This window comes from Equus przewalskii, chromosome 11, assembly GCF_037783145.1.
Source record: "Equus przewalskii isolate Varuska chromosome 11, EquPr2, whole genome shotgun sequence".
Lineage (NCBI taxonomy): Eukaryota > Metazoa > Chordata > Mammalia > Perissodactyla > Equidae > Equus > Equus przewalskii.
The window spans coordinates 2,382,188-2,407,810 of NC_091841.1; the positions used below are offsets into that span (position 1 = coordinate 2,382,188).

The 25,623-nt window shown below is 46.9% G+C and overlaps 1 protein-coding gene across 3 annotated transcripts in view; it reads left to right on the forward strand.

Moving 5' to 3' along the window:
* Positions 1-14,839, forward strand: part of TRIM44 (tripartite motif containing 44) — a 112,406-nt gene extending 97,567 nt beyond the window's left edge. For 2 of the 3 annotated variants that reach the window (XM_070563791.1, XM_070563792.1), the window contains one exon: positions 4,576-8,707. Coding sequence is in view for 2 of the 3 variants with exons in the window: in XM_070563792.1 (XP_070419893.1) it covers positions 4,576-4,603 (28 nt within the window). In the remaining variant the exon portion in view is untranslated. Of the gene's footprint in view, positions 1-4,575; positions 8,708-12,403 lie in introns of those variants that run through there. The other variant, XM_070563790.1, reaches the window with a different exon arrangement.
* The last annotated feature ends 10,784 nt before the right edge of the window (positions 14,840-25,623 follow it).

Sequence of the window (25,623 nt, forward strand, 5' to 3'; positions counted from 1 at the left end):
AGTGCCCAACGGACAGAGGGATTACAGCACTCCCACTGTGTCACCCCAACCCCTGCCCCCAGCCAGGGAAGTGTTAAATGTCACACCACCTTGCCAGTTAGGATTTAGGAGCCCTCAGTTCCTTTCACGAAACTTCCTGTTCTTATACCTCCTAAAATAATTTAGAAAAAATTGTATCCTATTTTTAAGTTAACACCTGAAATTATATATCAAGTTTAGATAGTTGAAAAAGATGTGATTTCTGACATATTATGTAGTATGAGTTTTATATATGTTTTTGTCAAAACTTTGGTACTGCAGATTTAGCTTATTAAATTTACAGGAAAGAAGCACTATGTAATCTAATTGACAAAGATGGTTTCTATGGTCAAACTGTCCAGCCAAATCAGTCTTGCTTTCCATCAGATCCAAGTCTGATTTCAGTTTTTCAGTTCAAATAAATAGATTAGTGCACACTTCATGACAACCGTCTCACTTCTGAACATGAATTCTCAGATCTATGATGAGGGCACACAACCTTGCCAAGAGCTTATTGCCTGGATGAAATAAGGGAGTATCTCTTTTACCGTTTCTTGCCCTGCTCTTTTGGGACTCCCGTCAGAAGCAAGGCACTGTAAAATTATCCCATGGTAAGATTCAGGAGGGTAAGAGGGCCGTGCTGCTTTTTTGAAGTGGGAGTGAGGTGATTGTGAATGTGGGAGTGGCTGGAGAGAGAACTGTAGATCACAGGCGTGCTCTTGGAAAGGTCAGCTTTACAAAGAGCATGTATGGGAGTTATAGTCTGAATATTTATTTCCTTAGAAGTACCCATGCCCAGACACCCCCTGGAAAGTCATTGTGTGCCACAAGGGTCTGTGTACCCCAGGTTTTTTGGTTTTGTTTTTTTTTTTTTGAGGAAGATTAGGCCTGAGCTAACTACTGCTAGTCCTCCTCTTTTTGCTGAGGAGGACTAGCCCTGAGCTAACATACGTGCCCATCTTCCTCTACTTTATACATGGGACACCTGCCACAGCATGGCTTTTTGCCAAGCAGTGCCGTGTCCGTACCCGGGATCCGAAGCGGCGAACCCCAGGCCGCCTGAGAAGTGGAATGTGCGAACTTAACTGCTGTGCCACCAGGCCGGCCCCAGCATACCCCAGTTTTAAAGCCACTGCTTTTAGATACAACAGCACTCTCAAACTACATCATTCTGTGACTGAGGCCAGTTAACCAGGCTTCACTCAATATTTGTCCTTAGCAGTGTTTGCCAGGGCCTGTCTTTTCTAGAGACCTGTCCGGTAGAAGTGTCAGAACCCTGGAACTCAGCCCTTCTTTCTATTTAATACCTATATTTCACTAGGTTGGGAGCTCTCATAAAAAAACTCTCCAAGCAAGCAAAGAAGGGCACTGTTGCTCTCCAGAAGTTTAAGGGCATTTGGGGATAGAAACACACTTGGTCTGGAATGCAGTGTTTCAGATGTCAGAACTAGGAACATTGAAGGAAGTTTAGGAGGAGGCAGTTGTTGATTCAGGAAAAGAAGGAAGGGAGGCTGAAGAAGGGAGCCAACATTTTTAACCATTTATGTTGCATAAAATACATAAAACTTTCACAGTAACCCTGTAGATAGATAGTATTACCATGAGGAAACTGAGAGTCAGGTTGAGTAACTCACCCAAGGCCCCACAGCTCCTTAGTGCCAGAGGAGGGGTTTCAACCTAGTTCAGTCTGGTAACTTCAAAGCCATTAAATAATGCTGCCTCTCGCTTGGTAAATACCTACTACAGAAGGGGCTGCCTATCTAACACCCTTAGTTCATTCTCAGAACAACAGCAACAACAAAACAGACGCTAAAAAGAATTTCAGCAATCTCTGAATCCCACTCCAGTTATCAATCCGAGTGTGACCAGTAGATGTTTCAGAGGACAGTAAGTGGCTGGGGGGGAAAGCTGTGTTACTCCCCTTGGACAAAGTAGAGACTTTTACAGACTAGTTAAGATAAAATCTTATGAACAGAGACCCTCTTACAGACAAAATGAAGAAGGAGCATTCAGGAGATGATATCTCACATTCATTATATTGTGTGGCCCTCCAGGAGCAACCACACACAAGGTGAGCAAAGCTCTATGCTGTAGATTCAGTTAAGATCCCTTTTCTTCTTCATTAGTGTGAAAAACAGGTTATTAATTAATTATGAAAATAAATATGCTTTATTTGAAGAAGCTCCTCTGGAAAAAAATATTCTCTCTCTCTCTCTCACCTACTAGGCTGTAAAGTGCATGACAGCAACTACCGTGTCCTCCTTCTTTGTTGTTGTGCCTTGCATCATGCCAGAATCCCAAGGACTCGTGCTTTTAAACTATGAGATGAACTATATCTTTCACGCCCACAAACAGGTCTCTTTTAGGATAATGAGAAAATGGTTTTGTCAGTCAAGGCTTCTGATCTTTTCCCCAAGCCAGCTCTACAAGTCTCATAGTAAAGAACCTGGCAACTCAGAAAGAACTTAATTTATTTATAATTTCATTATACTCAGTTTTGCGGGGGTTATTGACCTCTTTGTGAATGTGATGAAAGTTATGGCCTCTCTCAGAGAAACACACAAGACAAAATTTTGTCTGCAATCCTAGTAGGTTCATGAACCCTTTAAACTATGCATCTCAAGTTAAGAATGCTAAAAAGTGACCTGCAGCTTAAGGAAAGGGCACAGTCGCCATGCCAGACCACTCGTATCTGAAGGAGAATTGCCAAGAGAACGATAAGAGCTTGCTTCGATTGTAACACCCAAGGGGAGAATACGGTGCCTTGATTCTGGGGAGACTCTTTCGTAAAGAGCCCTTTGTTCCCTTTAGGACAGATGCCACCAAACACTGCTCCTTAATGACCGTCCTCTGTCCAGCCCTTGCTAGCATGCACCCTTCATCCCGTGCTTGGACAACAGGCAGAAAATGGGGCAGAGTTTTGGATAGTGAAGGTTGCTGAATTGCTTCTTTTGGCCCCTAGAGTAAACTTACCTTAATTTCAGGCTCCGTGTCCTGAGATGTTTTCACCCTTAGTAGGAATACTACAAATCTCTTGTCTAGGATATTTTCCCTTAAAGTCTTTCCCAAATGGATGCAAAAAAGCACGGATTTTATATAGACTTAGATAATCCCTTGTGAGATAAAAAATTTCTAGGTCGTGCCTGGGAGCTGATGCACCCAGGCCTTTCCTCTTCCCTGGCTCCCGTCTCTACCAAAGGAGATTTTACCTCACTTCCACACTCCCGCCTTGACTACTTCAGACTTCCTCCAGCTGAAACTAATCCTTAAATTTTAAGGACACAGACTTTACTATGTGACCGAGGATTTTACATCTCTCAGAGCATCACTTTCTTCATCTGCAAAATGAGGATGACATTAATAGTAGTCCTTACATCCTAGGATTGTTGCGAGGAGTAAGAGAAAAAGAATGGGTTGGGAGTGCCTAGCTCAGTGCCCATGGCATGCAGTAAGCACTGGATGCACTTGGCTCTTGGTATTTTAAGGAGTGGCCTCTAGAAGTGGTGGAGAAGAAACAGAGCATTTGCTGGCTCTGTGTTAAGTGTGCTTGCTCCTGCCCCGTCCTTTTCTGGCCCTGCCTTTTTCCTGCCCCAAGCCCTGTATCCTTCAATCCTCCCAAGACCAAGGCACAGAGGCTCTAACCCTGACCGCCTGAGGTCCTGGCTGTGCTTCTGGGACTCTCAGCTCATTTTTTGGCCACTGACGTATCACCGGCATCTGGGATACCCTGGTCAGAGCGGTAATGACTGACTGTTCCTGTCAACTTCCTCCCTTCCGCTTGCTTTTATTTCTTACTTCCTTTTTAAAAACAGCTCTTCATTGAACACTTCTATGTGCGTAGCACAACACTAGTGCTAGATAAACAGTAGTTAATAAAATAGACAGTACTGCTACTCTTTTATGCTCCAGTGGCAGGTACAGGGGAAAGTAAATAGCAAACAAATAATGTATAGGATGTGACAAGGGCTGTGAAGAAATGAGGTGGAGATGAGAGTAACCAAGGAGTCCTGCTTAAACAGAGTACCTGCTCTGAAGAGGTGACGTTTGAACCAGTGACTCTCCCTCTGGCCTGAATTGAAACCTTGGCTTTATTCCCAGTGAGAAGTGCCATTGGGCGTGCAGAATGCTAGCTTCTCTTTGTTTTTCTCTCCTGACAATAGATGGCTTAAGGCTTAAGGGAAGTCAAACTCCTGATTTTTACCAGCAATTTATTTTGTCAAGTAAGTTAAAAAATACTCTGACCCCCACCTGCTGCTTTAAATATCTATTCATTTACTTTGTGCCAGGCACTATGCGTTTTATGTGTATTATCTTATTTAATATCCTCCAATAACCCAAGAAAGTAGATTTTATTATCATCATCGTCCCTGTAGCAAATAAAGAAAGCAGAACTTAGAGAGGCTCAGTAACTTGCCCATGGCCACGGTGCCCAACAGGGTTAGGTGGGGTTAGGACTCCCCAGGTATATCCGACAGCAGCCTGTGCCTGCCACCACTAGACTAGGCCGCCTCCCTTCCTGTGATGTCCTAACTCACCTGCTTCTCCTTTCCTTTGTAGTGGTGCCAGTGAAGAAGAGGACACTTGAAGGCTGGCCGTCCCCAGTGGAAAATCATTCCTTCCCTTGTGTGTATGTGACAGCGTGTATGTAACGGCTTCTGATTTCTGTGAAAGCTGCCCGGCAACAAATGTACTTCCACCGGATACACCCCTGGATCCCCAGCAGGCGCATGTCTCTCCAAGGGATGACCAGTTTTGTCATTACTGACTGTGCTGCTCATTCTGTTGTCGTGATAGGTCAGGGAAAAGTGCCCCTTTGATCAACCAGGAGCAATTAAGGGTCCTTCAGTTAATCCCTCAATGGCTGCTTTGAACTTACTCAGGAAAGCCAGCCCCTATAATATTGTATACCCAAATAATATTGCTTCATTAGGAAGGATCTGGAATAACCTTGAAGAGCACTCAGAATTTTTTTCCCTACCTGCTAAGAAAACCCCACTTTATTCACACTGAAGCATGAAATAGATGAGGGCAAAGTGGGGCCAGATCAACCCGTAGACAGTCTCTAACAGCCCAGTCATACATTTGTGAGAACATGGCTTCACGAGACAGGATGGATGGCTGAAGAATGGGGTTGGAGACAAGTTAAAAGTTAGAAATAGAGAGAGAAAGTTTTAGTACATGAGGTTATCCAGGACTTCAGATTCATAATTCAGTGCTGTGGAAATGAGAAAAATGATTGAAGAGGTAGAAAGGAAATGACTTTAAGAAAAAAAAAAACAGGACCAAAGAGATCTGATTAAAAGTTGAAATCAGTATTTCTGAACTCAAATTGCCTGAGTTTCCAAATAGTCACTAAAAGGATCTGATGGAACCTGAATTATTTGGGTCAGTTCTGCAGGTTTTATGGGTCTTGTCACAACATGAAAGGCTGGAATGTATATTACCAAATGGGAATTTTTCAGTGTAGGTTTTGGTCCCCGTCCCCCAGCTTAGTCTAGTTTGGCCTCAATGCCTTGTGGGGAGAATTCTTGTCACTCGTGGTGTGCTGAACCAAGCTCCGTCTCCCAGCAGAGAGCCCCTCCTTTTACTCTGGCTGGAACCCTCCTTTTCATGGCCTCCCCACCCACAGACCTTCGGATCAGCTCCCACACCCTGGCCCTCCCCTCTGCAGTAACATGAGCAGAGACCCGCTATGCTTGGACTTCGGGCCCTTCCCCGCTCCCAAATCCCATTTCCTTAGAACACTTTTACTCCCAAGGAAGCAGTCATGTACTAGGCAACGTAAGACTGCAAGCTAAAAAATCTACATCTTCCGAAACATCTGTTTTACTTTACAAATGGTTTGGAGTCAGGGGATGACCTTATTTTTAGATAAAACAGTTATATTATGAAATAGAATGTTCATACACATAAAGAACTAAGATAAAATGGGAGACTTCACAGGAAATTCTTATTTGCAAGCGGGGTCTGTGTTCTCTTTCCTCTGCCTTCCGTGGCGTTGGGTGTTCACTTCTGAGAAGTACAACTGGAACTGTGTCGAAGCGGCCTTGGGTTGCTGCTGACTCAGGGCCTGGACTTCTAGTGCCTCTGAGGCAGCACCAGAGGAGCCTGCAGTGGAGGGGTCCCTCTCTTCCTGCTGCCTGCCTGTGGCCTGTGTGCCAATCACTGAAGGTGCAGGGTGAGCTGATGTGTGTGTGCGGGATGGTTTCAAGGCAGAAACAGTACTTACTTACTGTAGGAATCCTATTTATATCATTGTTCAATCTTGTGCATGCTATGAAATAATTATTTCTTTGAGGCCAGGGAGCTACTAGGCATATATGCTTCTGGGTTAGGATTACCCTAGCTCACTAAATATGTCAGAATGTTGACAAGGGCTGAGAGTAGGTTGGGCTGTTTAAAAAAAGAAAAAATGGAATTTTTCTCTCACTGGTGGCAGGCAAATGGCCATGGCTGTTTTGATGCTTTACCTGTCTGCCTGCAAAGACTGGGAAATTTGGTATAGCACTAATTACAGCCCCTGACCGTATCCAACAGAGCTACCCTTCAGGAAGAAGGAGCAATGGCCACTCTTTTTTTAAAAAGTTTAAAAATCAGGAGATGAAGACGACTTTAGGTTTGGAAGCTCAGATTGTCTTTCCCCGATAATTACTGTTTAATCTTCAAATAGCCTTGTTTTAGCAGTGGGCAGATCATTGGCTCTTCATACCTGACCATATGTCATTACTTTAATTCGGTATTTGGGAAACCCAAGCGTTTATGCAGTGGGTATGAACGGGAATATAAAAATACATGCCAGCCTGTCTCAATAAATTATCCTGTCTCTGTAATCCTCGAGGAAAGCACTTTTGCTTTTACTTAGAAAGGATTTCAGATTTGCTTTATGGGCTCCTGCTGTCTTCAGCACCTGATAAAACTTTAACCAAGGAAGCATTAAACACAGCACAGCAGCTTCTGCCCAGGCTCCGGAGTTCCTGCCTGCAGCATTTATCAATGTAGGAATTGGGATGCTTCCTGCAGTGGCACCAGCTTCCCCTAAACCTGGAGCATGCTGCTCGACCCCAAGCCCCAGTGTGTGTGAGGCGTCCCTCCTGCCAGGTCAGTAGAAGGTAGAGCGCTCACAATTGTGTCCTGACTGGCTGCAGGGTTTGCAAGAATCCCTAGGGAGAAGTCATCCAGGGAGGCAGGTAATGAATGTCTCCAGAGTGGATTGGGTCCTCACAGCAACCCCTGGCTGCCTTCCAAATGTTGGGTATCTGGAGGGTTGAGGGGGCGTTTGTCCTTTGATTTGATGTCATTAAATCCAGGGCAATTCCAAGAAGTGCTTGGAGTCTCAGCTCTGACAGTCCAGGAAGGAAGCTGGCCTATATTGAGAGCCAGCTAATAGCCGGGCCCTGTACTAGGCCTTATTTCTGAGAGGATAAAGCAATTTGGAGTGGGTGAGTCACTTGCCTTGAGTTACACATCTCGAAAATATTGCACCTAGCTCCCCTAATCTGCAGCCATGGTACGCCTCAAGTACAGAGGGAGCAAAGGCCTGCAGACACTGCGGTCCGACTGGACACTTCATGAGTTCGTTTTCAAAATTACATTTTCTGGCTGTAGCTTGGACTCAGAAATGGCATCAAGGTAGCCCTATTCTTCCACTTTAGAAGATGCATTAAGTACATATTGCTAACTTGAGCCTGCCCCCAGAAGTTGGGGGAGCCCTTCCTTTTGGTGCCGTTCCCCATAAATAAAATGGAGGCCTTCAAGAGTGAGGTGAGAGCCCTGAAGGAGTCTGCACTCCAGCCTATTCCACGATGTGGAATGGTACGGGAAGTTTGGATATCCAGACATTTTGGTGACCTGAGTCTGACCACTCCAGTCAGGCCTGAGGGCACAGCTGCAGAATTCAGGACTTGTAGTAGTGGCAGAGCCTGGAAAGTCCTCTCCCCCACCTAGAAAACATTCTCTTGCCAATACCTGAAATTCCACACTCACATGATGAGTGTTCTATACATGCTTTTCGGTAAGAAAATCAGTTGCGTGTGTACTGTTTGCCTAGCACATCTGGAATTTTCTGTTTGAAAAACGTATCTCGTTATGAATGGACTCAGCCTAGCCCTAAGAGTCCATGGCACAGGGGAGACTTCAGATCTCATTAATAATGCCTCTACCCAGCAGTGTTTCTGAATTGCCACCGTAACCCATCCAAGACCTCTGTGGCCCAGACAGTTCCTGCCCTCTAGGGGCCTGCCTGGTAAAACAGTAGCATTCGGAACTGAGAACACAGCAGAACAAGCACCATAACAGGAAAATGAAAATAAATTGATACTTGTGGGTGTACTGGTGCAAAAAGTGCTGGGCTTGAGGGGACGGTAGATTTATACTTAATGGGAGTTAAACCTGACCAGGCTTTCTACAGTGACAGGCCATACTGTGTGGGTGGGGAGAACCAGCGAGTCCGTTGTTCTCTGCCTGTTGTCCTGTGCACACTCACATCCCCTCCTTAGTCATCTTCCCCTTTCACCCTTTACTTTAACAAGGGAATGCTCAGTCTTTCAAGGGAATTACACGTTTGAGTTAATGTTTCAGTATATCATTTTCATAATGTAAATTATTTTGTAAGAGATTTACCGCTATCCCAGGATGTTTGGACTCAGCACCCCTGTGCATTTGGAAATCAATAAACTATTACTGGAAATACCATTTGTCTCTGAGTTGTGCACAAAGGACCCTGCTAGGTGTAAATATTCATGATGGTCTGCATTCTTCCCTGGGCTAATGCTGGACTGGATGGATGGTGGTGTGGTGATCAGATGTGGGCGTCTCATTTACTCCTGACTGCTCTGGAGGGGCTTAGGAGGTCTCTGGGAAGTGGCAGAAGGAGAGACTTAAAGTCATTATTATTTAGACTGGTTTTTCTCCCTAAAGTACAATGATTCGTGCCTAGGTTAAAATTTCTAAGCAAAGTAGATTATAACCTAAAGAATGCTTAGTCCTGAATTATGTTTTCAAATAACATTAAAGCTTTACAATTTGGACTAACCAGGGGGAAGGTCAAATTGGAATTTTTACCATATTTTCTGGGGAAAAAATCATCATAGAGTGGATTACAGTTAGGCCAGCAGAATCATCCTTGTAGAAGCTTAGAAGTATACATTTGATAAACTGATGAAGAGAGATGATTAAGTTGTAAATGAAGCAATTCCAGTCCAGTTTGTAATATTACTACCAGAGGTTGCATTGAAACCAAGAGTCATATACTCAGAGGCAAAGTGTAAAAACCCAAAATAATACATACTGTGTGAATTAGAAAGTGCAAGTCTTGCCTAAAGGCATTAAAATTCAGTTTTTAAAAATCCACCCTAGGGGCCAGCCCCGTGGCCAAGTGGTTAAGTTTGCATGCTCTGCTTCTGCAGCCCAGGGTTTCACTGGTTCAGATCCTGGGCGCGGACACGGCACCACTCATCAAGCTATGGTGAGGTGGCATCCCACACAGCACAAACAGAGGCACTCACAACTAGGATATACAACTATGTACTGGGGGCTTTGGGGAGAAGAAGGAAAAAATAAAATCTTAAAAAAAAAATCCAAGGGCTGGCCTGGTGGCACAGCGGTTGTGTGTGCACGTTCCGCTTCAGCAGCCTGAGGTTCGCCGGTTCAGATCCCAGGTGTGGACGTGGCACCACTTGGCACGCCATGCTGTGGTAGGCATCCCACATATAAAGTAGAGGAAGATGGGCATGGATGTTAGCTCAGGGCCAGTCTTCCTCAGCAAAAAAGAGGAGGATTGGCACCAGTTCGCTCAGGGCTAATCTTCCTCAAAAAAAAAAAAAATCCACCCTAACCCCCACCAGCAGTGTGTCTGGGGGAGCTGCAGTTTGTGAACCCTGCTCTAAATTTCCTTTTAACAAATTTGTCTCCATCAGACCCCTTTAGTTAGATGGGGACTGTGTGAACTTTGAAGAAATTGTCCAAGATCAAGAGATGGGTCACTCACTCAAGGTCACCCGGTGAGCCACCGAGATAAAGCCAGGACAGCAGACTCTCTGTCTCCTACAGCGATCATTAGGTCCTACTTCCTCCCTCCCCGGTTGCTGAGGACTCTTCTGTCTGGTGGAATGGGGTTGCCAAGCACCGAAGCGCTTGGGAGTCTCAGTCTTGTCACAAACCACAATGTGTTTGGAGGTTTTCTTCCCTGCTTCCTGGTGCCAGGAACTCAACACCACAGCCCGTTGCCCCAGCCCGTTCTCATTTTATTGTCTTTCCCTCTGAAAGCTACAATTCTTTGTTTCATTGATCTTTGCTTGGTCTGACTTACAGGTGCCCCCATTTCCTTTATGCTCATAAAAGGGTGAAATTGCAGCTTGTCTGGAATATCTCCTGGCCTTAACAAGGCGGCAGAGCTAGAGACACCAGCAGAAAGTCAGGCTGCCAGACTTAGTAAGAGAAGAAGATATCACAGAAAAGAAAACCAAAGGAGAAGACTGCTCGGCATCAATAGCTGGCCGCGCTGAGTATCTGTATTTGTTCAATATTGCGGTCTCGAGGTGTAGGTCATTCATTTTTGTTAATAATCATAGCTACCATTTAGTGAGCTCTTTCTCTGGGCCAGGCACTCTTCTAGTTGCTTTTCACATTATCTTCTTTAATTTTCACAGCACTAATATTATCATCTCCTGTTTATTGCTTAGGAATCAGATTTAGAGAGTTAAATACTATGCTCAAGCTCACACCCTAACAAACGGGTAGCTAGTATCCAAACCCAGGTCTGGCAGACTTCACAACCCTTGCTCTTCATCCCTGCTCTCCTAGCGGTGCTGACTCCGCCGTGTACTGGTGAATAACACCCGTGCCATACAAACGTAGTGTAGCTTTGGGGCAAAAGGATTGTCCTTTTTCAGGCCATGGTTTGTCCTGTCCGCGAAGTACAGTGTAAGTGAGGGAGGGAGTCCGAGGACAGCAGTGAAGTCCTCTTCTGACCTGAAACTGACTTCTGGCAGGAGGGAACTGTTAGACTTGCTTTATCTCCTTTATTCCAAGGCCATAAATAACGAAATCACCAGGAGAGGCAAAGCCGTGGCTTCTTTTGCCATGGTTTTAGAATCCCGAAAGTCAGCCAGCTCTGACACTGAGTCTGTAATTTAATTAAGCATCTTGAAGGTGTCTCCAACAGCTTGACATCACGCCAGCTTTGTCTTCTTGGAAAGGGACTGCAAAAGGAGCATGTCTCTTTTCTAGTTCATTTAGGTGTTTAGCCATCAGGCCACAGCATACCACTTGCCTACAAAAACAGCCCACAACCTTCACACCATTTTAGGGGTTTAGTAGCAACCATTTGCCTAGGGTTCAGCCATCTGTCGGCTTCGCCTATCCCTGTTTCCTGAACATGAAATCCAAACAAGAGCTTTGACAATGAGTAACTGAGGCAGAACTAGAAAAATCGGGAGCCTCTGCTGGACCCCTTCAAAAATGACTGAGAACTAGGAAATAAACAAGGCGTCTGGCCAGTTGAAATAAATACTGTGAAACAAACACAACAGGGAAGCCATGCATCTACCCATAAAGCACCTACTCAGAACCTGTTTGTTCCGACTTCACACATAATTCTAAATGTTTGATGTCTGATTTCCAAGCCAACAGCACGTTAAATTTAAGGGTGAGAAACAGACTTCTAAAGGAAACTCAGGCCAAGAACGAGAAAGAACTGACAGCAACAGAGGAGACAAAAAATTTTAAGTAGACTGAAGAGTTCAAAAAGTACTGTTTTAGGGGGACATTTAGTGCCAGGAACAGCTCAACCCGTGAAAGCCTCGTTGTACCGTGGGACAGTATAATTATGTTCAAAACGGTGACTCAGAGCATCACAGCTAAGAAACTAAGTTATGCTCAGAAGAAGGCCAGAATTTGCATGTCAAACATTTTAGGAATGTTTATTTCACAAATGATAAAAAACAAAAACACATTTTGGGGGTTAAAAGAAATAAACTTTGGACTCTCCAGAACATTTAGCTAAACAAAACAAACATCCCCCTACCTGAGGTTCTGTCCTTCCGTGAGCCTCTCGTGTTTAGGGAGTTTTTTCATAGCATTATAGGTGACTTTCATGCCACAGTGCTTTGCATAAATGGCATGAACAATGGAAGTGCCAAGTTTTAAATGTGATGAATAAAACTAATAACCAGAATACAGGTCAAATTCTGTTACAACAAATAGTGCTACTATCAAAATCATTTCAGCATCCCTGTTATCTCTAAGCCCTTGTCAATTGCCCATTTATTTCAAGCAATAGTTATTACAACAAAATTGAGAGTATAATAAAAAGAAACTAGACCCTCACCACAAGTGGGTGTAACACAATTTAACATGTAGTAACGGATTCTCACTTTTATTTGTCCAGTTCTCTGCTGCAAGAAGAAACCAAATGTAGACATACCACCAGCCTGGGAGGCTGGTGTTTAGCACTTGTTGCTAGGAGAAGAGAGAATTCAGAAGCAGAGGACACATGGAGTTGTATGGCAAACCCTCACCAGGGGATTTGGTCTCCAGGGCCACTTTTGACCTTAATCCATGTCGGAGTCATCAACCACAGAGTGCCTGCTTCTAATAGTGATGTAATGCATATATTAAGCCCTAGAATGAAGACATGATTCATTTCCCATGGATCATTGAGCACTGTGGCAACCTGGCCCTGATCTGATGACCCTAAGATCAAGAAATCCAGAAGCATGTGACTGAAACTGTCCTTTCTCCCATGATGCACTGCTTTCAACACTGCGTGATGGTCAAAGCGCTCGCCACGTTGATTATATATAGAAATGATCTAAGTTCATCAGCTGCATTCCACTTGGTTTACAGGCAGGGATTTTTCCATGCCTGTCTGTTTTTTCCTGGTGGCAATGGTGTTTTGTCATTTGCTACATTTTCTTTTTTTTTTTAAAGATTGGCACCTGAGCCATCAACTGTTGCCAATCTTCTTTTTTTTTCTGCTTTTTCTCCCCAAATCCCCCCAGTACATAGTTGTATATTCTGGTTGTGGGTGCCTCTGGTTGTGGCATGTGGGACGCCGCCTCAGCACGGGCTGATGAGTGGTGCCATGTCCACGCCCAGGATCCAAACCAGTGAAACCCTGGGCCGCTGAAGTGCAGCGCACAAAGTTAACCCCTTGGCCACGGGGCTGGCCCCTACATTTTCTTTCTTTTTCTTTCCTCCTTCCTTTCCTCCTTCCTTTCCTCCTTCCTTCCTTCTTTCTTTTCTTCCTTCATTTCTTTGTTTCTGTCTTTGCTTCTTTCTTTTTTACTTAAATAATTTTTATGTCTACATTGCAACCAACATTTTGTAACACCCTTAGCAGCAGAAGGGATTAAATCATAATTCACTTCTGAACAGTACAATTAGCAAAAGGAAAAGGAGGGGGCAGGGAGAGGGAAATTGTCCACCTTTTCCCAATGGTGATGCCTGGCTCAGACCCCAAGTTCACATCACACTGTGAAGAAGTTCGTAAATTCTGGGCGCTGCTCAACTTGAGGAGGCAGGCAGTGTCTCTGTGGCTCAGGCAAGACGAGTGGTCTTTTGAAGTCATGCCATCACAGAATATGTTCACCTCTGCTTGCTTTCTCCCCCAAGCCAGAGACTAGTTAAACATTTACGTGCCCCAGGCAGGCCAGGAGATTGGATTAAAAAGAGTTTGAATAGGGGCCGGCCAGGTGGCTCAGCAGTTAAATTCACACGTTCCACTTTGGTGGCCCAGGGTTCACCGGTTCGGATCCCGGGTGCGGACATGGCACCGCTTGTGGTAGGCGTCCCACATATAAAGTAGAGGACGATGGGCACAGATGTTAGCTCAGGGCCAGTCTCCCTCAGCAAAAAGAGGAAGATTGGCAGCAGATGTTAGCTCAGGGCTAATCTTCTCAAAAAGAAAGAAAAAGCTTGAACGTTTTGTGTGGCTGTTGAAAACACTGAGTCCAAGTGTGGTTCTCTGGCTGGAAGGTGGCCCTTTGCTGCCTCACCATTTTTACTGGGACATCTGGAGATTGCAGGTGTTAAGTGGACGTAAATTTTCTGTGTTTGGTTTCTCTCCACGCATTCGGGCTTCTGAGACCTTTTGGACCCAGCTGGATGGTTATATCCTAGTGTCAAAGTCAGCCTCTTCTAAGTGGGAAGAACCGTGACAGAGAAGCAAAATTGGTCTTTGTCTTGATGGTGGTGGTGGTGAGTGTCAGAGGGATGGTTGTATGTGGAGATGATGATAAAGAATCAACCAATAACGATAAAATGGGTATTTTCTCAGCACCTAAGCCAATTTCCCATTTGCTGACAGGTGGGTTCCAATCTATTTTTCCAGTCTCCTATTTCCCTGGAAGATACTGGCCTGTCTAATAAAATGAGAGCATTCCTTTTGAGGTCGTACCTAGCCCACTTGTATCCAAACTATACTTTCCTCTTAATTTACTCAAAACTCTGTTGCCTGTTAAGCCCCTGTCTCCACCTCTGGCATAAGGACAAGACGCGTGGAAGATGAATTAGGTCACCTATGGGTCCACTGTTGCGTATGGTTAAGTGGTGTAAGGAAACCAAGATTTCTTGGGGCCGGCCTGGTGGCGCAGCAGTTAAGTTTGCACATTCAGCTTCGGTGGCCCGGGGTTCACTGGTTCGGATCCTGGGTGCAGACATGGCACCACTTGGCACGCCATGCCATGGTAGGCGTCCCACATATAAAAAGTAGAGGAAGATGGGCATGGCTGTTAGCTCAGGGCCAGTCTTCCTCAGCACAAAGAGGAGGATTGGCAGCAGTTAGCTCAGGGCTAATCTTCCTCAGGGGAAAAAAAAAAAGAAACCAAGATTTCTAAGCGTATCTGTCTTTTGCCATTTCTGAGAAAGTGAGAAAATCCATCTGGAGTGTTTATGCCCCTCTTGATAGCCAAGACATGGGCTTTCTTTTATATTGTGAGGCTGCCCTAGGAAAAGACAATTCCACGATGACTTCCTTCCTAATAATCGCTGGAACAGTCTCCCAAGGATGCGCATAGCTGCCGCGCTTCCTCAGGCCTGGCGCCTTGTCAGACGGCAGATCTGCGGAGCAAATAGGAGGCCTGGCCCAGTTCATGAGGCAGGCAGAAGTGATCCAGAGTTCAGGCTCCCCCTTGCCTTTCATCCTCCCATTCTCCTCCTACGCCACCTCCTCTTCTTCCGGTCTCTCCATCTGGAAACCATGAGCCTCATGGATTGCAGGCACAAATTCTCAGATTTCAGATGTTTGGGAAATTTCTCTGCTTCGGTCATTCCTCAAGAGTTAAAGAATTCAGTTTGGGAAGAAAAACAGCTGAGACTCTTCCACAGCAGAGAAAATAAACAAGGTGTGGGGAGTACCCATCCCCTCGCCCACTCAGCTCCAGACCCGCACACAATGTCTGACTTCAGAGGAAGCGTTGGGATCTCCCTGGGAGGGAGCAGACGCAGAAGCAAAATCTCCACTCGTGAAAACATGCTTGTCTCCCTTCTGAAGTGTGAACACGACTGGCACCAGGTAATGCTGTGCAGCTGAGTGTGTGTGTGTTGTTGGGGAAGGGGAGGGTCTCTGGAAGGTAGACCTTAGAGTGGTGGAATGAAGTGAGAGTAAAACTTAGCTAAATTGTTAGGGAAAACAGTTAATGTTAGGAAACACTTAACCCCAGAGTTGCATCTCCAGGAAAAAGAGCAATGTGTGGTCTCCTGTCTCTGGAAAAGGGAATGGACTTGCTCCTGATGCTGGGTTTTAGAAGCTCGCTGTCCTGAGCTGCCTGAGGAAGTAAATGAACAGCTGGATCTGCAGGGCCTAGTACGGTGCCTGACACCTAGGAAGCTTATGTTCCTATTCATGGTGATGACCACCACGCATCCAAATGGCGTCCTCCGCGGGCTGTGGTAGATGGAGCCTGCCCGTGTGTTGCCCCACGCTAGCTCAGCCTCTGGGTCCTCCCCAAGGCTGCTTCATAGCCCTCTCTGCCGCACGCAGCCAATTACAATTCCATATCAGTTGTAAGTATCTCAAATTATAGGTATTTGTTCATGTGGCACTGTCTGTAACTCTTCAAAGGTTCTCTCATTTGTTCACTACTGTATTACCAATGCTGACAGAATTGCCTGTCACAAAATAGATGTTTAGAAAATATTTGTGGACTTAATGACATTATGACAGCATTTGCTTGCAGAGCTGCTCCAGATATCACTTCTTGATGCAGAGAACTGGGAGACACCTTCAGCCACCTCTCTCCCAGCATGAGTGTCCAGAGCAAGTGGTGCCACCCAAAGGCACCTGCTCTTCCCAGGAGGAGAAGGAAGAGGTTGGGAAAGCTAACTGCCATCCCTGCTCTGCACTAACAGGCATTTGGCACTCTCTAAATACTCCTAAAATCAGGGGTGGAGTCAACTCCACTGGAACATCTCTCTGCCTCTTCCAGCTCTAACACTGACATCTTAGCAAAGGAAGAAGTGACAGTGGGAAGGGAAAGATGCTTCCTCTGAGAATCCCAGCTCTTCTTCCTCTCCACGCATGTGCATGTGTATGTGTGCATGCACGTGCATAGGCGTGAGCATGTGCATGTGTTTGTCCTTGGGTGAAAACACACGTGTGTACGTGCACAGACCTGTGTGTGTGCTGGGGCTATGCCAGGAGAACTGGACTCATACAGACTTTATGGAGAGCAACACTTCCTCAAATGCTTTGGACTGAATATTTGTGTTCCCCCAAAACTCATATGTTGGAACCCTGACTCCCAATGAGATGGGCTTAGGAGATGGGGCCTTTGTGGAGTAATTAGATCATGAGGGTGGAGCTCTCTTCAAGGGGATTAGCGTCCTTATAAAAGGAACCCCGGAGAGCTCCCTCCACCCTATTTCTACCCTGTGAGGATACAATGAGAAGTCAGCAGTCTGCAACCTAGAGAGGGCTCTCGCCAGAACCTCACCACGATCTTGGACTTGCAGCCTCCAGAACTGTGAGAGAAAAGTTTTCGTTAATAAGCCATCCAGTTTATGGTGTTTTGTTATAGCAGACTGGGCAGACTAAGACATGAGAAGTGCATAAGCCATGAAAAAAGGTACTGTAGTCCAGTAAATTGGGAAATGAAACTGGGCTAGACAAAGTTCAAGAGGTTTCTTCCCGGTGGGACTTCCCAGACCTTTAACATGATGACATGTGTTGTGGAACTTCCAAAAGGGGGGTATGGTTTTGTGGTGGTCCATGTGACCATTTTAGGAAAGACTGATTTGGAGATGAGTCCAACTGAGCTCATTTAACTGGTGGTAAAATTGAGGCCCAAAAGATTAAATTATTTGCCCAGGTCATATGGCGGTTGGGAAACTTGAATTCTTCCCAGGTTTGGCTGCTGTCTCCCAGAACAGAAGGTCTGTTTAGTGATGCAGGAGCCCACATTAGAACATCCTGGAAGACACCCTAGCTTCCTTCTTTGATACTAAAGGGAAGCATTCCATAGGCTGGAGTTCTTAGTCTCAGGGACTGCACAGACATCAGCATGCAGCACAAGTTCAGCACGTCTGGAATGTGGGGTGCAGCTCTGTCAAGCTGCAGTCCCCCTACCCAGGCCCTTCTCTCTCTCTCTCTCTCTCTCTCTCGTTCTCTCCCACCCCCACCCTCGTTCTTTTTTCCAGGCTGATTCTGGGGTTTCTCCTGTGGCCAGTCAAGGCAGCCTGGCCTGCTTGACGAAGCCCTCTGCCACAGCAGGGCACCAGGCACCACGCGAAGGTTGCTCCACGAGCCTCTTTATTCCAGCTTGATGATTACATCCATTTTCCGGACCAGAAAACTGAGGTGTAAGGTCATTAAAAATGGGGGTTGGTATCTGGCCTCTGACAGAGGTGACTATGGACCATTCTCAAATGCCTTCCCTGGCACTTTAGCCTTGAACCTTCAGGTGCGCTCATGGGGGCATCCGTGTGGCAGGCAGCAGCACGGGGCTGGGAGGTGCCCGTGAGAGTGAGTGTGTGTATGCCACGCCAGAGGGAAATGCGGGCACATCAAGAAGAATATGACTTGGCACCCGTCCACACTGCTGCTCTTTAAATATTAGGTCAACGTTTATCTAGAGGATAGAATGGTGCGCACCTCTCTACAGGTGTGGTATGCAGGCGGGGTGGGAGGACAGGCAGCAGAGGCTGTGCCCCCAACTGCATGCCACACTCACAGAAACAAAAGCCCTGACCCCCTTTCTAGAGAAGACAATTTAGTGCCCATCTGTTACTCCAGCTCACCCTTTTGGGGGTCCCACCTACTTCCAAAATGGCTTTCAAAGTATTTGTTCCAACTCCACACAATTATCTCCCTGGAAGGAGTTCTCAGAAGTACAATTTTCCACCCCTTGACAATTTAGTGACATTTTTACGCCCCTCCTCTCAACAGACTGGTCCTGTGTCATGTGTCGTGTGCATGTGTGTGTGTGTGTGTGTGTGTGGTCAGGCTGGTGATTTAGCGATGAGCCTGTTCCTTATATAGAAAGTGTGTGTGACACCCTTCATGTGGTCACACACTGTCTTATCCAGAGTTCATGCCCTTCCAAGTAAAGAAGAGACACAGGGTGGTATTTTCTTAGGAGATTATTAGACCCACTGGAATGTAACAAGAGCATTTAGCAATGGTGAGGAATAAATATCCCCACTTGCTGAACAGCTGTCTTTCCTCTGCCCCCTCCCTTTCCTTAGCCGCCTCTGACCCTTTCTCTCCCAGGGACAAAAACGTATCACCCAGAGGAGCGTGTGGACATAAACAGGGCTGGAAAGGGCTATCACCTGCACGATCCCCGTTCACATCATGACGTTTCACACCTGTCCAGGGATTCCCTTTCTCGGAATGCACACTACCTACGGCCTTGAATTGGATTTACCCACTATCCCATTTCATGTCCTCTTAGCCTGACACAAAAGAACACCAGCCAGTTAATTTAACTGGGAAAAAATCACTTCAACCAGTTGTTTGGCAGAGGTTAAATAGAACAAATACTAGGTTGATTGAATTCTGCATTTAAAAGAGTTTTCGTAGGCACACCTGGAGTGAAATCCTTTGTGACCCTGAGCTTAAGGTCCTTGTATCAACACCAAACTCCAAGATTTCTTAGTGGAGACTCAAAATGGTGACACTTCTACCAATAAGCTTCCCACTGGCTTCCTTTCCCAGGCAGTGGTGGCCAAGTTCTCTTTTACCCGAGCTCTCTCTTCCTGAAAGAGGTGGGTTCTCTTTTGAGTGAAGTAATGGGCCAGAATGCCTAGGTCTGGCATTTGTTAAGTCACCCTAAACCAGTAACTTACGTGCCCTGTGTCCACTTCCTCATCTCTAAATGGGGATAATAATGAAACCTATCATACTGGGTTGATGAGATGATCAAAGAAGATAATGTATGAAAAGTGCTTAATCCAGTGCCTGGCACAGAGTAAGCCCTCAAGAAATAAAATAGGATCAGTATTAGCATTATTATTATAAGTTGATTGATGAAATATAAAAAAAAAGGTTTTCGAAGGGAAATTTGATGGTATCCAATCCCATTTCTAGAAGTGTCCCTAACTGAAAGAAATATGACATGTGTGCAAAGCTTTTTACGTAAGAATGTTCCTGTAGCATTGTTTTTAGTGGCAAAAATGTGGTAATGACCTAAGTGTCCATCAACAGGAGACTAGCTAAGCATCTTAGAGTCCATCCGTGTAGGGGAACACTCTACAGAAAAGAGAGGGTGGGTTTCTCACTCCTGCTCAGCGCAGCCAAGAATGCTTTTGCAAGTCACCGAGGCCTCCGTGTTTAGATTGGCAATCACAGCCTTCCTCCCTGCAATCAGGAACATTCTCTGGGATGCTAATGAGGCGACGATTCTGTTTTACGGGGAAGAGTGGATTTGTGTCACTCAAGTCAGACTGGAGAGGCACAAGCCCTGAAGAGGAAGGGGTCGGGGGCATGGCTGAAAGACACCCTGGTTCCCTGTCAACTTCCTCTTCTTCCTGTGACCTTCCAGCCGTGGCCCCACTGAGGTCGGCAGAACGAGTTAAGGCCCTGACTTTGGGCCATTGGAAACCCTCCTCAGAACTTCCTACCATGAGAGGAAGAAGAAAAGTTCGTTTGCTAGGCCATGTTCGAGCAGAGAAAGTGGAGGGAATTTCCCCTTCCTCATGGCTCCCCGGTCCCGATCCTTTGGTCTGCTCCCTGGGGCTTATCTGCTCACTGTAGCCCAGACACTAGGTTGGGAGTCAAGCTGGGCACCTCAGCCACTTGCCACTCTCCAACCTCTGCACCTCCCAAATGAATTCCTCTTTCCTGCTGTGTCGGATTTCTACCAGCCAGGAGCCCCAATTAAGATCCTCTTTCTGGGGGGCCGGCCCCATGGCCGAGTGGTTAAGTTCACACGCTCCACTTCAGCAGCCCAGGGTTTCGCTGGTTCAGATCCTGAGCATGGACATGGCACTGCTCTCAGGCCATGTTGAGGCGGTGTCCCACATGCCACAACTAAAGCAACCCACAACTAAAACATACAACTATGTACTGGGGGGATTTGGGGAAGAAAAAGCAGGAAAAAAAAAGATCGGCAACAGTTGTTAGCTCAGGTGCCAATCTTTGAGAAAAAAAAAGATCCTCTTGCTCAAAGCAAGAGCTGTGCTCTGCATCTGAGGTTCTTGTTTTGTTTGGGTTTCTTCCTTCTATCCCTGGACCGTATTTCCTTGCGGGGGCAGCCCCCACTTTGTTTTAGTTTCATGATAGAAGAGGAGACAGCACAGACCAGAAGAAAGAAAAGAACTGTAATTCTGGGCACTCCTTATACCTGCAAACGCCACCTCCTATCACAGTGGCCCCATTACATATGTCCTTGAGCACTCCATCTTGACCTTCACCCTTCAGAGTCCTTCTTGCCTTTACGAGGCAGAATAAAAAAGCTGAGGAGAAAGCCTCTGCCGCCCTAGAGGTTAGAGTATGCCACCAACGAGTCTGAAAGCGTGTTGAAAAACAAGTGCTACACCACATGCCATGAGCAATGAAGAGCAGCTGGTGAGGGAGATTCACGCCCCACACGGCCCTGTAAGGCGCTGATGATCCCCAGGTGCCCCGCAAGAGCCGTTATTCTCCACTGTGAGTCAAGTCTGACCTTTCTTCTTGCTCTCATCTTGGCACACCTTTTGATGAATATTGACACCTAGATATAAAGCAAGGCAAGACTAAATCCTTGGTATCTCAGCTCTCTTGCCCTCAATTTCCCCATTAATAGGAACTGGAGATTGTGGTTCCCCATGCAGTGCCAGACGAGGCCAGCAGGGGTCTGACATTAGTTGCCTTTAAGGACAATGACTGACTCCACTGTGAAGCTGTGTGAATGAAGTTGTAGTGAGGAGCGAACAGCGTGGTTTGAGATAGCAGAACTCAGGTATAAATAGCGCATCCATTTCTGTAGTATGACTGTAAACAGTTCAGCCGCAGGGCATCGATTTTCCTTATCCACAATGAAGTGCTTGGTTTAATCCAGTTTTCACGTTTACTCGGAAAATACATTCATAAAGGGAGCTACCTCAATCTAAGAGGTTGCACCATCCAGATGTCTGCCTGGAACAATTCACCAATTGCTGTTTGGTCCCTGAAGACGATGCCGTGAAGTCTGAAAGTGCTGTTAGTCAAAAAGATAGTATGTGAAAGCAAATTAAATGTCGCCGACGTATAGACGCTCTTGTAAAGAAAAGCGTGAGTCTGGTATTCCTGGATCATTTTTAAGGTTGCTATTTCAAACAATGAGTCTGTACATTTTCCTTGAATATATTTTTATTGTGGATGATTATTAGTTACAATAATTATTAAGTACCTAAGGAAAGTACCCTGCTTTCCAGTTTTCAAAGCCCTTTCACACATTACGTCATCTGGTCCTTTATTACAAGAAAGAAATTATTAGTCTCATTTTATAGCCAGTGAAACTGAGGTTCAGAAAGGTGCAGAGAGTTGCCTGAGATCACACAGCTGGCAGTAGCAGAGCCAGCGATTTTCCATGCCAATGCAGCAGTTCAAGTCCAAGTCATGTCCATGCACTTTCACATGTGCAAATATTTATACAATGCAACCCTATTATGCGTTGTGCTTTTTTCAGCAAGTAACCTAATTTTACTTATTAGCATCTATTTATATCTTGCTGCTGTGCTGGAAAGCAATAATACGGTAGTTTCCTTACAGTGCGGAATGCATGCTTCTCATTAAGTCGCGCGTTTGGTCCCTGCGCACAGCCCTGCTTTATGTTCTCCTCTCTGAAGGGCTGGCAGAAGAGGGAAGAATCCCATCTCCCAGGAGTCACAAATTCTCTGTCTTCAACAGGCCACCTCTGCCACCAGAAAGAGAAAACCAACTATCTTTAACCATAAAACAACCCGAAGAGCTAGGTACTGTTATTTTTCCAGATGAGAAGCAAGCGCAGGGAGGTGAACTTGCGCACATTCGCGCAACTATGAAGTGCTGGGCCAGAGACAGCCCTCACCAGGTTCACAGCGGCTGCAGGCTCCAACTACAAAATCCTCGGATGGCACAGAGGCAGCAGGAAGGACCCCACAACGTCCCCGCGAGGAGCCGGTGGTTGTGAAACTAAATGAACAGAGACGTATTGTTATACCTGGCAGAAAAGGGGAGAAATGTGGCAGATTTTTTCTAAACAGTCACGAAATATGGATTTAAAAGAACTTTGTAGACAGCATCATGATTTTGTTTCCAACCACTTTGAGCTGCTCGGGTTCTATCGTAGAATCCCGCTCATTTCCTCCCCTCCCTTTGGTTTAGAGCCTTAATGACCTCTGACGTAATTAAGGAAAGGCACCTCGATCCCAGTTATCTGTGGCCTCCCGAGGGCCGGCTCTGAGCGAGGCGCTCCGCAGACTGTCTCTGAACGGGGGACATCGGGGCGTCCCATCCCCGCGTCCTTCCGGGCCCGCCGCCCGCCCCAGAGCCCGGCCGCGCCCCGAGCCACCCCACCCCCCAACCCCGGGCCCCCCGGCCCCACCTCCCGCCCCAGAGCCAGGCCTGATTGGTCTACGGCAGGGACGGCTCAGGACGGGCACTTGGGCTGCGGGGGTGCTGGGAGGCTCCCTCAGCCTGCGGGACCCCCATGGGCCGGCCGGCCTGTCTCTGCTTTCCCCAGAGGAGCCCGGGTAACCCGGCCTCCTGAGGAGGAAGCCGACCGGGGAGGCGAAACGGAAGGCAGGCGACTGGGGGCAGGCGCGCGGTGCTTGGCCCCCGGTTCTAGAGCAGCCGCCAGGGAGCCTGGTGGAGGCCTCTCTGCGAAGGAGGGAGGGACGGGGGCCCTGAAACAGGAGTGTAGAGCTGGGGTTGGCCCCACCCACATGGGCCTGCCCCGCGCCGGGCCACCTTCCTCGCGCCACTCTGCCCCTTGTCCAGAGCCTCTCTCCCCCCCTCCCCCGTGCTCCGGGGGAGTCCCTCTGCTCTCCACCAAGGAGATGCCTTCCGTCCCCCAAATCCCACCTCTCCCCCGGGCCATACCAAGCTCTCCCTCAGATGAACTGAACTGTCACCTGTGCCCCAGGCTTGGCAATTTCCCCAAGTTTGTGTCATTCTCTGCGTTTTGATTTCTCAACATTTGCCTCTTGACCTTCCGGTCTTCTTGAGAGACCGATTTCTGACTCGTATATCCATCTCGGACCTTCAGGAAGGGGGTCTGACATGAGGGGTACTTCTTCCCCGCGGGGAGCTGCATCTTTGGTCCTTGGTTCCCCCTGGGCTGTGCAGCCAGGCGACACTCCTCCCCTGTCCCAAGGATAGGTACTAGTTTTCCAACCTCTAGATTTTTGCTCAGGCCACTGCTCGCACCTGGAATGCTCTCTTTTCTTCATTTGTACCCAGTACTATGTTAATGTTTGTGTTTTATCTACATTAATGACCTGGGGACTCGATGAGGGAAAAAGCCCAGTCAATCCCATCTTTATGTGTAGGAGATGGTCAGTAGATGTGAAATGACTAAATGAACAAATAACTGACTTTTGCTCAGATAGGAGAAGCCTGCAGCTACGTGTATTTTCAGGACCTAGAAAAAAACTCTTCTTTATGTTACCAGCACACTGGGTTCTTGTTGTCCCGCCAGATGGAAATCAAGAGAGACAACAAACAGGAGTAGAAAAGTTTATTCGCTTGTGCGCAGGAGGAGACTGGCCCTCAGCTAACATCCACGCCCATCTTCCTCTACTTTATATGCGGGATGCCACCACAGCATGGCTCACCAAGCGGTGCCATGTCTGCACCCGGGATCCGAACTGGCGAAGCTGGGCCACTGAAGCAGAACGTGTGAACTTAACCGCTGTGCCACTGGGTGGGCCCCATGTGGGGCTTTTATTAGGCAAAGGCTGGGGAGGAGGGCCTTGTCATGGCTTGTAGAGGTGGGGTTTGCCTTGCGCTTGCACTGTTGTTGGATGTGCCACCACCTGCATTGCATGTGTCACTAGCATGCTAGCTCTTCCGCGGCCCCGCCCCCCCCATGTGATTTTTACTATGTCGATGGGGCCAGGGTCACCTCCAGTGGCCTCCTGGGTGCTAGGGCGCGCATGCGTGAGCCCAGGAAAGGCCAAGGCTCCCGAATGTGGATCCTGGAGGCGTCTGTCTGATTCTCCTAGCCTGCGGACTGGTTAGGGCCAGTCTTGTTAGGGTTAGGCCCGGGCCTTCGGAGATGGCCTTGTTTCGTTTGGCTGGTTCCTGTCTTATTTGGGAATGGATCTCCCAGGGAGATAGGATTGTACAATCAATGCGGTCTCATACTTTTTAAAGCTATTTCAATGATTACCAGTCTCTCTTTAAATAACACTTTAATTTTGGTGCTTGTTTATAGGCCGTGTGGCAAAGCCTAACTTTTTTGACAATCAGTAACCCTGGTACATTAAACCCAGAGTGTGCCCCTGTGTGGTAACACCCCCCCACTGCACCCCAGAAGACTCAGACAAGGCTGGAGCAGCATCCAGCATCCTGTATCTTCTGAGCTAAATTCAGCCAAACACTGTTTAGGTTTGTCGGGGGTGAGGGATGGGGATTTCTGGTGGTTGATTGAAATCCACAGACACCTCCAAGACCTCACGGCACTTAAGAGCTTTGACCCTCTCTCCTGACCAGGTGTTAATAAGCGGGAAATAGGAGATGCTGAAGCTGGCTCACTCTCCCTGCCCTAACCCTAGCCAACCAATGGCGGAAAGTGGAGACCACTCAAAAGGCACAGAAAGACTGAACGAACTCCCACCCACCACTCCCCACCCCTGCCAGCTCCTGAGTTGTAATAATAATATGAAATGATTTGATGTTTAAAGAACATTCTCCTAGAAAGACAGTGTTGCCTAATGGTTAAAAATACAGGCACTGGATGGAAGCAGATCTACAGTCAAGTGCAGACTACCACTTTCAACCAGGGGCTGCTGTGGTCTCAGTGTCTGTGTCCTCCTCCCCCAGATTCATATGTTGAAATCCGAACCCTCACAGACGATGGTATAAGTAGGAGGGACTTTGGGATGTGACTTGGTCACAAGCGTGGAGTCCTTGTGAATGGCATTAGTACTCATAAAAGAGATTTCCCATACTTCCCTGGCCCCTTCCGTCATGTGAACACAACGAGAAGCCTGCAGCCCAGAAGA